At 39.2% G+C, this 14,401-nt stretch overlaps 1 protein-coding gene across 1 annotated transcript in view; it reads right to left on the bottom strand.

Moving 5' to 3' along the window:
* The window catches only part of flii (FLII actin remodeling protein), a 77,187-nt gene that overhangs the window by 60,354 nt on the left and 2,432 nt on the right, over positions 1-14,401 (bottom strand). Inside the window, exons 2-5 of the mRNA XM_043711627.1 lie at positions 6,968-7,078; positions 5,867-5,938; positions 5,298-5,378; positions 4,282-4,367 (exon numbers count right to left, since the gene is read on the bottom strand). Coding sequence (XP_043567562.1) covers positions 4,282-4,367; positions 5,298-5,378; positions 5,867-5,938; positions 6,968-7,078 — 350 coding nt within the window. The remainder of the gene's footprint in view (positions 1-4,281; positions 4,368-5,297; positions 5,379-5,866; positions 5,939-6,967; positions 7,079-14,401) is intronic.

The raw sequence follows: 14,401 nt of genomic DNA on the forward strand, positions 1-14,401 counted from the left end.
TAAGAAGGATGTGGAAGCTTTGGAAAGGGTGCAGAGGAGATTTACTAGTATGTTGCCTGGTATGGAGAGAAGGTCTTACGAGAAAAGGCTGAGGGACTTGAGGCTGTTTTCGTTAGGGTGAAGAAGGTTGAGAGGTGACTTAATAGAGACATATAAGATAATCAGAGGGTTAGATAGGGTGGACAGGGAGAGCCTTTTTCCAAGTATGGTGACGGCGAGCACAAGGGGGCATAGCTTTAAATTGAGGAGTGATAGATATAGGACAGATGTCAGAGGTAGTTTCTTTACTCGGAGTAGTAAGGGTCTGGAATGCTTTGCCCGCAACGGTAGTAGATTCGCCAACTTTAAGTACATTTAAGTTGTCATTGGACAAGCATATGAACACATATGGAATAGTGTAGGTTAGATGGGCTTCAGATTGGTATGACAGGTTGGCGCAACATCGAGGGCCAAAGGGCCTGTACTGCGCTGTAATGTTCTACGTTCTATGTACAGCATCGGCAATTCTTTCGAATTTTATTTTCCAAGAGATGGATTCACCATCCATGGTCAACTAGAAATGCAAAAAGATAATGCTAATTTAAAAGGCATATAGAATGTACACGTCAAGTGGCAGGTTAGATACTGGACAGAATATGGAAAGCAAAGAATACCCAGAAACTGAATAGAGAGAAAAAGCTAGCCAGAAACAAGACGAGTGGTACAGAATTTCTGAAATTTTTTTTTAAAAAGTTAAAATGAGCATTGGTCCAAAAAAAAACTCAGCCTTGCGAATTAATCATTCAAATAAGGAAATGGATGAATTGAATAGATATTTTTGCATCAGTCTTCACAACACAAGATAAAACAACATCCCAGAAGCAGCAATAAATCAGCAAATGGAGGGGTGAAAAGAACTTGGTGTCGCTTCTATGCTTATTTTCCTGAGCAAATTGTTGAAACTGTCGGCTGCCGTGGTCCTGATGGATAAATGCGAGGGGCTGCATTTTGGAAAGGCAAATCAGAGCAGATTTATACACTTAATGGTAAGGTCCTGGGGAGGGTTGCTGAACAAAGATAGCTTGGAATGCAGGTTCATAGGTCCTCGAAAGTGGAGTCACAGGTAGATAGGATAGTGTAAAAGGCGTTTGGTATGCTTTCCTTTATTGGATAGAGCATTGAGTTGGGAGGTCATGTTGTGGCTATACAGGACATTGGTTAGGCCGCTTTTGGAATATTGTGCGCTATTCTGGTCTCCCTCCTATAGGAAGGATGTTGTGAAACTTGAAAGGGTTCAGAAAAGATTTGCAAGCATGTTGCCAGGGTTGGGCGATTTGAGCGACAGGGAGAGGCTGAATAGGCTGTGGCTGTTTTCCCTGTAGCGTCAGAAGCTAAAGGATGACCTTATAGAGATTTATAAAATCATGAGGGGCATGGATTGGGTAAATAGACAAGATATTTTCGCTGAGGTAGGGGGGGTCGAGAACTAGAGGGCATAGGTTTAGGATGAGAGGGGAAAGATATAAAAGAGACCTAAGGGGCATTTTTTTTCCACGCAAAGGGTGGTGCATGTATGGAATGAGCTGCCAGAGGAGGTGCTGGAGGCTGGTACGATTACAACATTTGAAAGGCATCTGGATGGGTATATGAATAAGAAGGGTTTAGGGGGATATGGGCCAAATGCTGGCAGATGTGACTAGATTAGGTTAGGCTATCTGGTCAGCATGGACCAGTTGGACCGAAGGATCTGTTTCCATCTTGTACATCTCTATGACTCTATGATGGACTTCACCCCAGTTCTTAAAAATTGCCTAGTGAAATAGTTAATGCATTGTCTTTAAATATCCAAAACTCCCTTGAGTTAGGAATGGTCCTTTTAGATTGGCAAGTGGTGAATGTACCTCTTTTATTCAAGAAGGGGAGGGAGACAGAAAGCAGGAACTACATTCTAGTTGGTTTAACATTAATCACAGTTTAAAATATTAGAAAGTATTTTTAAAGAAGTTGTAGCAGGGCACTTGGATAAATTCAAAGTAATCAGGTAGAGCCAACATGGTCTTGTGAGAAGGAAGTCATGTCTGACCAGTCTATTGGTGTTCTTTGAAGAAGTGAACAAGTGGACATATTGTACTTAAGAGTTCTGAAAGACATTTGCTAAGTTGCTACATCAAAAGCTTATTGTAAAAAACAAAATGATCATGATGTAAAAGTAACATACTGAAATGGATAGAGGTTTGGCTGGATAACAGGAAGCAGAGAGTAGGTATAAATAGTTCTTTTCTTAAAAATATGTTGCTGGAAAAGTGCAGCAGGTCAGGCAGCATCAAAGGAACAGGAGAATCGACGTTTCGGGCATAAGCCCTTCTTCAGGAATGAGGAGGGTGTGCCAAGCAGGCTAAGATAAAAGGTAGGATGAGGGACTTGGGGGAGGAGCGTCGGGAATACGATAGGTGGAAGGATGTTAAGGGGAGGGTGATAGGCCGGAGAGGTCGGGAAGAAGACTGCAGGTCAAGAAGGCGGTGCTGAGTCCGAGGGCTGGGACTGAGAAAAGGTGGCGGGGGGAATGAGAAAGCTGGAGAAATCTGCATTCATCCCTTGTGGTTGGAGGGTTCCTAGGTGGAAGATGAGGTGCTCTTCCTCCAGGCCTCGTGTTGCCATGGTCTGGCGATGGAGGCGGCCAAGGACCTGCATGTTCTTGGCAGAGTGGGAGGGGGAGTTAAAGGCCGCCTACTTGTGGAACGTTTCAGAGAACACCTCTGGGACACCCACACCAACCAACCCAACCGCCCCGTGGCTGAACACTTTACCGGCCTATCACCCTCACCTTAACCTCCTTTCACCTATCGTATTCCCAACACCCCTCCCCCTAGTCCCTTCTCCCTACCTTTTATCTTAGTCTGCTTGGCACACTCTCCTCATTCCTGAAGAAGGGCTTATGCCCGAAACGTCGATTCTCCTGTTCCTTTGATGCTGCCTGATCTGCTGCGCTTTTCCAGCAACACATTTTTAAGCTCTGATCTCCAGCATCTGCAGTCCTCACTTTCTCCTAATAAATAGTTCTTTTGCCTGTTGGTGAGGTGTACCACAAGATCACTGCTGAGACCTCAACTGTTTACAATTTATATAACTAACTTATATGAAGGAACAGAAAATATGGTCATCAAATATGCTGACAACACAGATAGGTTGAAAAATAAGCTTTGAAAAGGATACAAGGAAGTTATGAAAAGATATTGACAGATTAAGCAAGCGGGCAAAGATATGGTAAACGGAGATCATGTGGGAAATGTGAAGTTGTCGATTTTGGCAGGAAAAATGAAAAAGCATAATTGAGAGATTACAGAGTTATCTCGGTGCCCTCTTGCATGAATTGCAAAAAGTATAAAGGTATAGCAAGTAATTAGGTAGGCAAAAATGTACCATTTATGGTGAAGGGAATTGAATACAAAAGAATCACCCCTCTCTACTTCGGTAATAAAGGGCTCTGGCAAGTCTGCATCTGGAGTACTGTGCACAGTATTGATCACTTTACTTAAAAAGATTTAGATTTTTTTAGATTAGATTCCCTATAGTGTGGAAACAGGCCCTTTGGCCCAACCAGTCCACACCGATCCTCTGAAGAGCAACCCACCCAGACCCATTTCCCTCTGACTAATGCACCTAGCACTATGGGCAATTTAGCATGGCCAATTCACCTGACCTGCACATCTTTGCACTGTGGGAGGAAACTGGAGCACCCAGAGGAAACCCACTGTGTGTAAATACACCGAAGGAAATTCAGAGAGGGTTTATTCGACTAATACCTGGAATGGGTGGGTTGTCCTATGAGTAAAGGGTGAATAGGTTATGCTTTCATCTGGAGTTTCGAAAAATAACAGGTGACTTGTTTGCAACTTAAAATCCTGAGGGTCTTTACAGGTTAGATGTACAAAGAATGGTTCTTGTGGAAAAACCTAGAACTTGGGGTCACTGTTTAAAAATCAGAAATTGTCAATTTAGAAGACATTAAGCACAATTTCTTTTCTCCAAGGATTCACGAGTCTTTGCAACTCTCCATGTAAAGATATTGGAAGCAGAGTCTATGCATATTTTTGAAGCAGAAGTAGATAGATTCTTTTTCAGCAATGGGTTTAAAGGTTATCAGGAGCAGGATGAAATCTGAATTCATATTGCAATCAAATCAGCCATGATCTTACTGACTGGCCGAGCAAGCTCAAAAGCCTGGGTGGCCTACTCTCATATTTGAGGAAGATTTATTTTTAACCTCACGATAACTATATTTATCATGGGAGCCTTGCTTACCTGTTATGGCTCAAATTGAGCACCAGCATGTTTTTAGCATTCTCCAGTTCTCTTGGAATCTCAGTTAGCTGATTGTAGCTGAGGTCCTGAAACACAAATCTATGTCAACCAACAAAACATTCTTAAAACAGCAGCTTAATGTTGTTTGGAAAAAAATCCTCTCTCAAAAGATAATGTCTTTAGATGCAATTATCACGTGTTTCTGCAGTGAGCATGTTATTTCTTCCAGATATATTTCACAGATCATACGTCTCAAACAATTATAGATGGTTAAGGGAAAAGAATGGAGGGATGGGAATGAGAACAACACCCATCTTGTTACTCCAAGTTTCCAATTAGCAAATACTGCATTGGATATTTAAATATTCTGTAGTTGTTAAATAGTCATAACATCAACTATCTCTCTATCTTCACCCTTGGATCAAAATTTGGTGTCATGGAAATGGCACAGTAAATTTGAATCCTACCATAGCCTTCAATCTCTAACCTCACATCTTAGGTACATCCTGAGCACAGGTCAAGTGTTCATGGAGATAGGAACACAAAAAAATTAAATAACTTAAAGTTAACAATAACTCATTTTAAAAAAGACTTCTGTCACTCCATCTCAGTTCACGAAGTAGAGCTACAAGTTTAATCTTGGAAGACTCCACCTCCCACAAAATCATATTCATCAGGAATCTGACAGGATAAAATTGGGTAGAACTTGATGTTTCTGACACGTTTAAAAACATGGCTCACTTAATCACATTCACTGAATATTAGATATTCAGTGAATGTTAGAATTGCAGCCTCAGCATTGTACAAATATTGTTGCTGTACTGTTTATGCATCAAATATAAAAACTTTTAAAAACTGAGATCAGACTTCAAATACATGTCTGGATGCTACTCTGGGCGTTTTTTGTGAAATCAACATTAGTGTAGAAGCCAGATGGTTTAGATTTAGCCTGAATAAGCTTCATCTAACAGTGAACACAATAACTGGACTGTAACAAACCCCTTCAGTCAACATACCAGTACAGAGAGATCATCCAACTGGAAAATGTCATCAGGAACACCAGAATTCTTCAGGTTATTAGCTCGAGCAACAATGGCCTATAGAGATCACAGAGCACATGACATACAATTTCAACTCCCAGATAATGTGGGAAAACATTCTTTTGTACAATTATGCCAATTAAGTCTGTAGTGTTGAATATGTCATAAATTCAGAGTATACTTTGAAAGCCCGTTGAATTCCACAGTTTCTTTCATGAACTCTATGACATGTGTACCCCTCTAAATAACAAACATATGTTTATGACGATAAAACTTCAGTATTATGACAAGATGAAGCATAAAAATCTAGCAACACCCAGTTGTACACTGGAAGTAAAATTCTGATATAAGCACATTAAAGAATCAGTGAAGAGGTTTACAAATAGGTCAGGAGCAGGAAATGAAAAGGAGTTGCACACCATTAAGACAATGCTTTCAAAATTTTGACTTCTTTTAATGACTTTGCTGCTCATTAATTATAACAATTGTACTGCTAGAGTTCCCACAGTCATTTCTTCAATTCTCTGCTTTTTTAAATTACTCACCCGTAGGCATGGCAGGCTAGAGAGCTCCCCATGAAGAGTCGTCAGGCTGTTGTGACTTACTGACAAATGTTCCTGCAACCAAGGCAAAGTATTCAACTTAGAGCACAACAAATCATTTTACATACTTTTATAGAAGTTATAATGCATACAGTTATAATGACATAAATAATGGGACTGTTTTAAAAACAGTGTCACTCACTTAACTCACCTTAAAACAGGATCTCAAAGTCCAAGTCCAAATATCAATAAATATTTCACCGTAATAATTAGAACCTAATTTGCTGCCCAGTAGGTGTCAAAGATTTAACAATAGCAACAATTTCCTCAGAAGTTGTTAACATCCTTGATGAAAACAACTTTGCGCAATAAGAATTCCACGAATACAAATTCCTTTCTTTCTTCAAATATAAATCTTGACAGTCAGAAGGTTCGCACTGAGGAATATCACACTGAGTTTGATCTTGTCCAAAAATAAATAGTTTAAAGTAGAATGCTGACAAAACAGTAATAAGCAGAAAACATCTAAAGAGTCAGTCTGCTGTGATCTCCAGTATTTCTGGTTTTCAATAATAAGCAGAAACCCTGATTAAATTTCCCCTCTGGTTTACCAGGTCAACTGCAGTATTTCAAAATCTTTTCTTCTGAGCTGGCTAGTTTAACAAGGATTGATAAACACAACATTATAGATTAGGACTTAATTACAATCAACATCTTTTCATCAATAATCTCAAGCAGCCACAAAATGTTGACCAAGCTGTAGTCCCCTGTTGTCCCTTTTGCATTTCCAACAGCAGAAGTCAAGGATGTCCTAACTAACTTCCATACAGTACTTGAAAGGATCCAATGCAAATGTTGTTTCTTAATACATTGCTTAATTTTCTGTCTTGTTCACTTTGTAACCACCTCCTGTACCTTGACTGGATGGAGAACTGATTGTGGAGAATCAAATTGCTTTTATACAGGAAAAGGCAGTATTGGTAATGGCCCTCAAAGATGACATTGCTAGGGACAGTGATCAAAAGAAAAAACATTTATAAACAATACTGATGCACACTGTATTCAAATCAAAAATCAAATCAGTAATCCAGCTAGATAACCTACCAGTTTATGAAGAGAAGCTAGTTCCTCTGGTAAGTAGCAGAGTCCTGTCCTGTTCAACTTCAGCCATCTCAAACTGGTCATGCATTTAACATGTTCAGGAAAATATCCACCCTTTGAAATGAAAAGAAAACATGCTCCAAATGCAGCTGAAATATACAGACCTCTTAAGGTCTTTGTCAAGCAGCAACAGTTTTCAGGCAGGTTTCAGGTATTACTTTAAATAATTATTGTTTCAAAACATATCATACAATTAATGCAAATGGCAAGACTTCAATTGGTTTCTTATTTGTCAAAGATCTTAAATCCTGAGGGATCTGTTACATTTTTAACTGAAATATTTATATACATATTCACTTGAGAATATTATTTTGCTATTTTAGTTCTAACAAGGACGTTTTATTGCAGAGGTAATATCCCTGCTTCTGAGCCAAAAACTCCTGGTTTAAGTCCTACTTGAGAACTTGATGGCCAAAGAAGATAGTAAAGCTGGTCATCTGCAATATAAATCTATGAACTGGTAGATGTTTCCAACACTGCCAAAATACACTAATGACAAACAGTAAAAACAGGACAGATCCCTGGTCAGCCAGGTGATGGAAATAAGTTACATGCTTGAGTGTCACAATCCAAAGTGGCAGATTGCAACTTGCATGCAAACGTGTATGCTTCCACAGCAATTCAGTTACCTGAAGGAGTAGTTGTTTGGATAATTCATCTGGTTCAAATAAGTGCCAAAAGTATGGGGTTAAATCTCACTTCTCGCTGGGTGGGATTTGTGACTTACCAAAATGATACACTGCATTATTAAAAATTGCTGCATTTTGTTTTGTTAAAGAAACATTAATTTTGTACAGCAACATGCTTTACTTTTCAAATGCCTCAATAGATTAATCTATCCAGCCATGGACAGGTTCTGGAGTTTGAAGGAAGTCTCTAGGTTTGCACATATTTTTATGTGAAGAGTAGTAATTGCCAAACCTAATTTGTGATTACTTGAAAAGGTGACCCTTTATTCCGAAAACTTTGCTTCCACCTCACCAAAGGGACAGCTACAAGTCAAATAGTTTGGAAATGATTTGGAGGAGCTGCTGTTGGACTCGGGTGGACAAAGTTAAAAAATCACACAACACCAGGTTATAGTCCAACAGTTTATTTGGAGGCACTAGCTTTCGAAGCACTCACTTACTCAAAAAAAATGAAAGGTATAAAGAGAGTACAGCACTTGTCGGAAGATTGAATCACAAAATTAAAATCCATAAAAAAACAGAATATTATCCTGATAAAAGATTATTTTAACTTAAAACATTAACTCTGGTGTTCTCTCTCCACAAACACAGCTGAATTTGAGTACTTATAGAAATTTCTGTTATCACTTCAAAAATCTCACGAACATGGAATAGAGTACATTTAGGGGCAAAAACACAACATTAGGACTGTTCAGCTGTTGAGGATCATGGTTTTGTTATTTAGTGTGAAATGTTAATCTTTATCATTTTAATTTTGTAATACGAGCATGATTTTCCACATCAAAAGATCATAAGAGGAAAAAAAGGTCAATCTTAAACTTGGGGTGAAAAACCTAATAATGCAAAGGAATTAAATTATCAGTACAGATTTAATTAAAGCTACTATGCCATTGCAAAGTATCTGTCAAAATGTCTTCCACACTCCATAAAACCTAGTGCGCCCATAAGCTACTGCTCAATGAGTTCATGGCTACTTCCATTCTAAATAAAAGTATGACAAATCAACATCATGTTCAAGTCACCATCGTATGTAGGAAACACAAACAATCATTTTGCACATTCTTGGAACCAAAACCAGCAATGTAATAAGTGAACAGATAATCATGTAAATAAGGTTGACTGAGATATAAATGCTGGAAGGACAACACACAGAATTGTTTCACATTGGTTTACAAGAATTTCCCTCATCATTACTAAGTGTAAAAAATGGCAAGGTTTAAACTATAGTTAATAATTCAGTGGAAATAAAAAGTACACAGTATTTATCATCTATGATAAAGCTTAAATAATCTCATTAGGAAGGGACTTATGATTGCATGAAACACAGAAAATTAGCGTACAAGTGCAGCAAGTAATCAGGAAAGAGAATGGAATGTTAGTCCTTATTTCAACCAGGTTGGAGTATTAGTGTAAGAAAGTCTTACTACAGCTACACAAGGTGCTGGTGAGATCACAATTGGAGAGCAGTTTTGGTCCCCTTAATTAAGGAAATAAATCATTTCATTGAAGGTAGGACAAAGAAGGTTTACTAGGATGATCCCTGGCATGGATGGATGGTCTTACGAGCATAAGCTAAACAGTTTGGGATTCTATCCTCTGGAATTTAGAAGAATGAGAAGTGATCTCATTGAAATGTAGAGGATTCTTAAGGGGCTTGACAGGGTAAATGCTGAGAGGATGTTTCCCATCAAGGAGAGGCTCGGATCACAGAGCACAGCCTTTGAATAAAAGGGTGCCAATTTAAGACCGAGATAAGAAATTTCTTATGAATCTTTGGATATCCTTCGCTCAGACAGTTACGGGGTTAAGATAGGCAGATTCTTGATCATTATGAAAATCAAGGGTTGTGTGGAAAGGGCAGCAAAGTGGACATGAGGAAAGCTGGATCAGCCCTGATCGTTTTGAATAGCAGAGCAGGTTCGAGGGGCCTGAACAGCGTTGAGGAAGGGTCACTGTAGCTGAAATATTAACTCTGCTTTCGCTCAACAGATGCTGCCAGACCTGTTGAGTTTTTCCAGCAATTTCTAATTTTGTTTCTGATTTTCAGCATCCATAGTTATTGGTTTTCTTCATGTTTCGTGACATAGGAGGGCATTCACTTTGACAATAATAAAAGTAGAGAAAGAATATTTTTTGAATTGTGAAAGAATATGTTAGGGATGTCCACAATTGAGCAGCACAAAATGGCCAATGACTGCCAATGGCCCATTCAAAACAGGGCTGAAAATAACATTTCCTCAAGGTTGTAGCTGATGCATGACATAGATAAGAACATCTCACATTAATTAGTTGTTTAATCAATAATTATAGATATAGATTCTGAATTAATTATAGCATTAAAAGCATGAAAGGAAAAGATTCAAACCAGTTTCAGACAGTAAAAGTAACCCCCTTTTCATTACAGGAAAGAATGAATAAAGACAAGCAGACATTGAAATTTGGATTGAATGAACACATTAAGCCACAACTTATTAGGTAAAAAATTCTAACATTAGGTATAACCACATAACTTTGTTGGAACTGATCAAAAATCAATATTCTTTTGTATTTCCTAAAATGAAGAATTTAAAAGGTTTCTGAAATAATAGGCAAGTCTCTAATTTTGCAGTTAACATGGTGCAGCTGCCAAATGTTACTTGAATACAGTTTCCATTGTAAAAAGCCTCGAAAATAGAGATAACAGTCTAGAAAACATCATGAAGGACCAGCGGTGGACCACAAGCCTGTCCATCTTTTTCAAGATTAGAGATTTCAAGATTATAGGTACATCAATAGCAGGAAGGTGGCAAAAGTAAAAGAGTAAGGACCAAAAATGGGATTTACACAGAGGCAAGAAAGTTGCAGAGCTGCTTCCTCTGCGTGGATTTTGTACAAGTGCTCCAGTTTCCTCTTACAGTTGAAAGATGTCCATCTCTTTGTTGATTTGCTGCAGCAAGCTTAAATTGTACAAGGTGCTGTACAAGACAGCCAATTACAGAGGGATAATTTGGTGTTGCTAACAGTCATCAAATGGGTGGGTGGATGGGGGCATGTGCACTCTAAGTTTAAACTTTATAAGACATTCTGAAGCTTTTTGTCTGCCTTTTTGCTATGCTGTAATTGAAGCTGTAAATCGCAATAAAGATTACTTGAATCCACACTCAACTCGGACTCACATTGAAATTATGAAATTTAACAAGGTAAAAATGTTTTGATTCCGAGGAAGTGAAGTATACTTATGAACAAAAATTAACAGAGGTTCAGGAAACAATTAGGAAGAGAACGGACACGTTAGTTTTTGTAACAAGGCTGGAATATATGAGTAGAGAACTATAATTACACTGGGCAATGGAGAGCTTAATATGGAGTATTGCATATCAGTTTTTGATGATGAAGTAAAAGAACAATAAACATTCAGGAAGAATCAACTAATTAGGGAGCGCCAACTTCAACGGGGCAAGAATGGAGCTAGGCCAGGCAGACGGGAATAAAAAAAGGTTTTGGGAAAAACTGCAGCTGAGAAATGGGTTACCTTCAAAGAGAAGATAGTTTGAGTACAGTCAAAGTATAATCTTTTAAAGAGAGGACAGACAAATCCAGATCTCCCTGGATAAAAAAAAGAGATAGAAATTAAAAGAAATAGGGTACTTGTGACGGGTGAAAAAAAATTGATAGCCAACAGGAAGATATAGGAGAAGGAGAGAAAACAAAACATGTTTGAGAAGCAAACAAGGATTATAAGAAAAGATTGGTGACCCAACATGAAGCAGAGTCCCAAAGTCTTCTATAGGTACATCAATAGCAGAAGGGTTACAAAAGTAAAAGAATAAGAACCAAAAATTTACACAGAGGCAAGAAAGTTATAGAGCTGCCTCCTCTGCATGGATTTCGTCCAGGTGTTCCAGTTTCCTTCCACAGTCGAACGATGTGCAGCTTAAGGGGTTTGGCCATATTAATTTGCCCTGTAGCGTCTAGCAATGTCAGGCAAGGCTTTGCATCTGTCTTTACCAAGGAGGTAGATGTTATACCTGCAGTGAAAGAGGAGGCAGCTCTAACTAAAAAATTTAAAATTGAAATGGAGGAAATATTGGATAAGCTACCGATACTTAAAGTTGACAAGGCACTAAGAACAGATGAGATGCATCCAAGGATATTGAAGAACATGACAGTGAAATCTGTACTGGTCATAATCTTTTGGTCTTTCCTAGACTCAGAGTAGAGAATAGCAGACATTATGCATTGTTCAAATAATGCCTCAGGGAGCTTCTAGAAACATGGAAAACGACAGATTATTTTGAGAGAAACAACATGGATTTCTACAAGGGAAAATTGGGTAAGACTAACTTTCTAGAGTTTTCTACAGGGTTGATGAGAAAACCCTGTTCATGTTGTGTACGTGGACTTTTAAAAGCTATTTGATACACTGCCACACAGACTTGTGAGAAAAGTTATAGCTGTGGAATAAAAGGGAGAGTAGTTATGTGGACACAACACTGGCTGACTAATAGTAAACAGAGACCAGTGAACAATGGATATTTTCCAGGCTAGAAGAGTGCTTAAAGCGGAGTTTCCAGGGATTGGTATCGGGACTTTTACATTACCAGAAATATTCATGATCGAGATCTTAGTGTGCAAGGGAAAATTTCAAAGTTTGCAGATGACAGAAACTTAGAAGCATTGTTAATTGTGAGGAAGACAAATATAGAACTCCAAATGCATCCTGACATGTTGGTGAAGTGGGCAGATAGTTGGCAGATAACACAATGTGGAAAAGTGGGAGGTGATGCATCTGGGTAGGAAGAATATGAACAGACAATACAAAATTGGGGTACAATACATAAAGGAGTATCGAGGCAGAGGGACCTGGATGTGCATGAACATAGATCCTTGAAAGTGGTAGGGCTTAGTGGTTAGCACTGCTGCCTTACAGCACCATGCAGCCAGGTTTGATTCCAGCCATAGGTGAATGTGTGTGTAAAGGTTTCATGTTCATTCTGTGTCTGCGTGGTTTTCTTCCAGGTGCTCTAGTTTCCACCTGCAGTCAAAAGATGTGTAGGTTAGGGGGATTGGCCATACTAATATTCCCTATAGCGTCTAGGAATGTGCAGACTAGGTAGGTTCGACATGGTAAATGCAGGGTTACAGGGATAGGGTAGAAGTTAGAAGGGATGCTCTTCTGAAGGTCAGTATAGAGTCAATGGGCCGAATGGCTACTTTCTGCACCATTAAGATTCTATGATTCTATGATAAATAGAGACAGCAGTTAATAAAGCAGCAACTAGGCTTTATTAATTGGGATTGGAGTACAAGAGCAAAGAGGTTATGCTGAACTTATCCAAGACAGTTACAGAGTCATAGTTATACAGCACAGAAACAGACCCTTTAGAGCAATTCGTCCACGCCAACTAGATATTATAAACCGATCTAATCCCATTTGCCAGAATTTGGCCCATATCCCCATAAACCCTTCCTATTCGTGTACCCATCTAGATGCCTTTCAAATACTGTTAATTGTGAGGAAGACAAATACAGAACTCCACCACCTCCTCTGACAGGTCATTCCATACATGCACCGCTCTCTGCATGGGTGGCACGGTGGCACAGTGGTTAGCACTGCTGCCTCACAGCGCCAGAGACCCGGGTTCATTTCCCGACTCAGGCGACTGACTGTGTGGAGTTTGCACATTCTCCCCGTGTCTGCGTGGGTTTCCTCCGGGTGCTCCGGTTTCCTCCCACAATCCAAAAATGTGCGGGTCAGGTGAATTGGCCATGCTAAATTGCCCGTAGTGTTAGGTTAAAGGGGTAAATGTAGGGGTATGGGTGGGTTTCGCTTCGGCGGGTCGGTGTGGACTTGTTGGGCCGAAGGGCCTGTTTCCACACTGTAAGTAATCTAATCTAAAAAAAAACATTGCTCCTCAGGTCCCTTTTAAACCTTTCCCTCTCACCTTAAACCTATGCCCTCGAGTTTTGGACTCCTCTAACCTGGGAAAAAGACTTTGGCTAATCACCTTATGCATGCCCCTCATAATTTTACAAACCTCTATAAGTTCATCCCTCAGCCTTCAACACTCCAGGGAAAATAGTCATAGACTATTCAGCCTCTCCCTGTAGCTCAAGCCCTCCAACCCTGGCATTATCTTTGTAAATCTTTTCTGAACCCTTTCAAGTTAAACAAAACCTTCCTAAAGCAGGGAGACCAGAACTGAACCAGAATGCGAAGTAATCAGATCAATCATGATCTTATTAAATGGCAGCGCAGGCTTAAGGGTTAAGACATGTAAATTATTTAACCTATCCTCCAACTTTGCAACTTAAAGCGTGTGAAATCTTCAGTTTAGAGGAGAAAGAATGAAGACTGTATCATTAATATTTATTTAGATTGACTGTTAATTACAATTTTAGTTGATTCATTCACAGGATGAGGGTCATGCTGGCTCATCAATTATTGCCCATCTCTAATTGCCCAGAAGGCAGTTAAGAGTCAACCACATTACTGTGGGCCTGGAATCTTGTGTAGGCCAAACCAGATAGGGAGGCAGTTTCCTTCCCTGAAAGGACAATAGTGAACAAGATGTTTTTTTGCCTGACAATCGACAATGGATTGTGGTCATCACTCAACATTTAATTCCAGATTTTTACTGACATTAAATTCCACTATCTGTTGTGGAAGGATTCAAACCTGGATCTCTGGAGTAACAAGCCAGCAATG

The sequence above is a fragment of the Chiloscyllium plagiosum genome, chromosome 21, assembly GCF_004010195.1.
Source record: "Chiloscyllium plagiosum isolate BGI_BamShark_2017 chromosome 21, ASM401019v2, whole genome shotgun sequence".
In the NCBI taxonomy this organism is placed as follows: Eukaryota; Metazoa; Chordata; class Chondrichthyes; order Orectolobiformes; family Hemiscylliidae; genus Chiloscyllium; species Chiloscyllium plagiosum.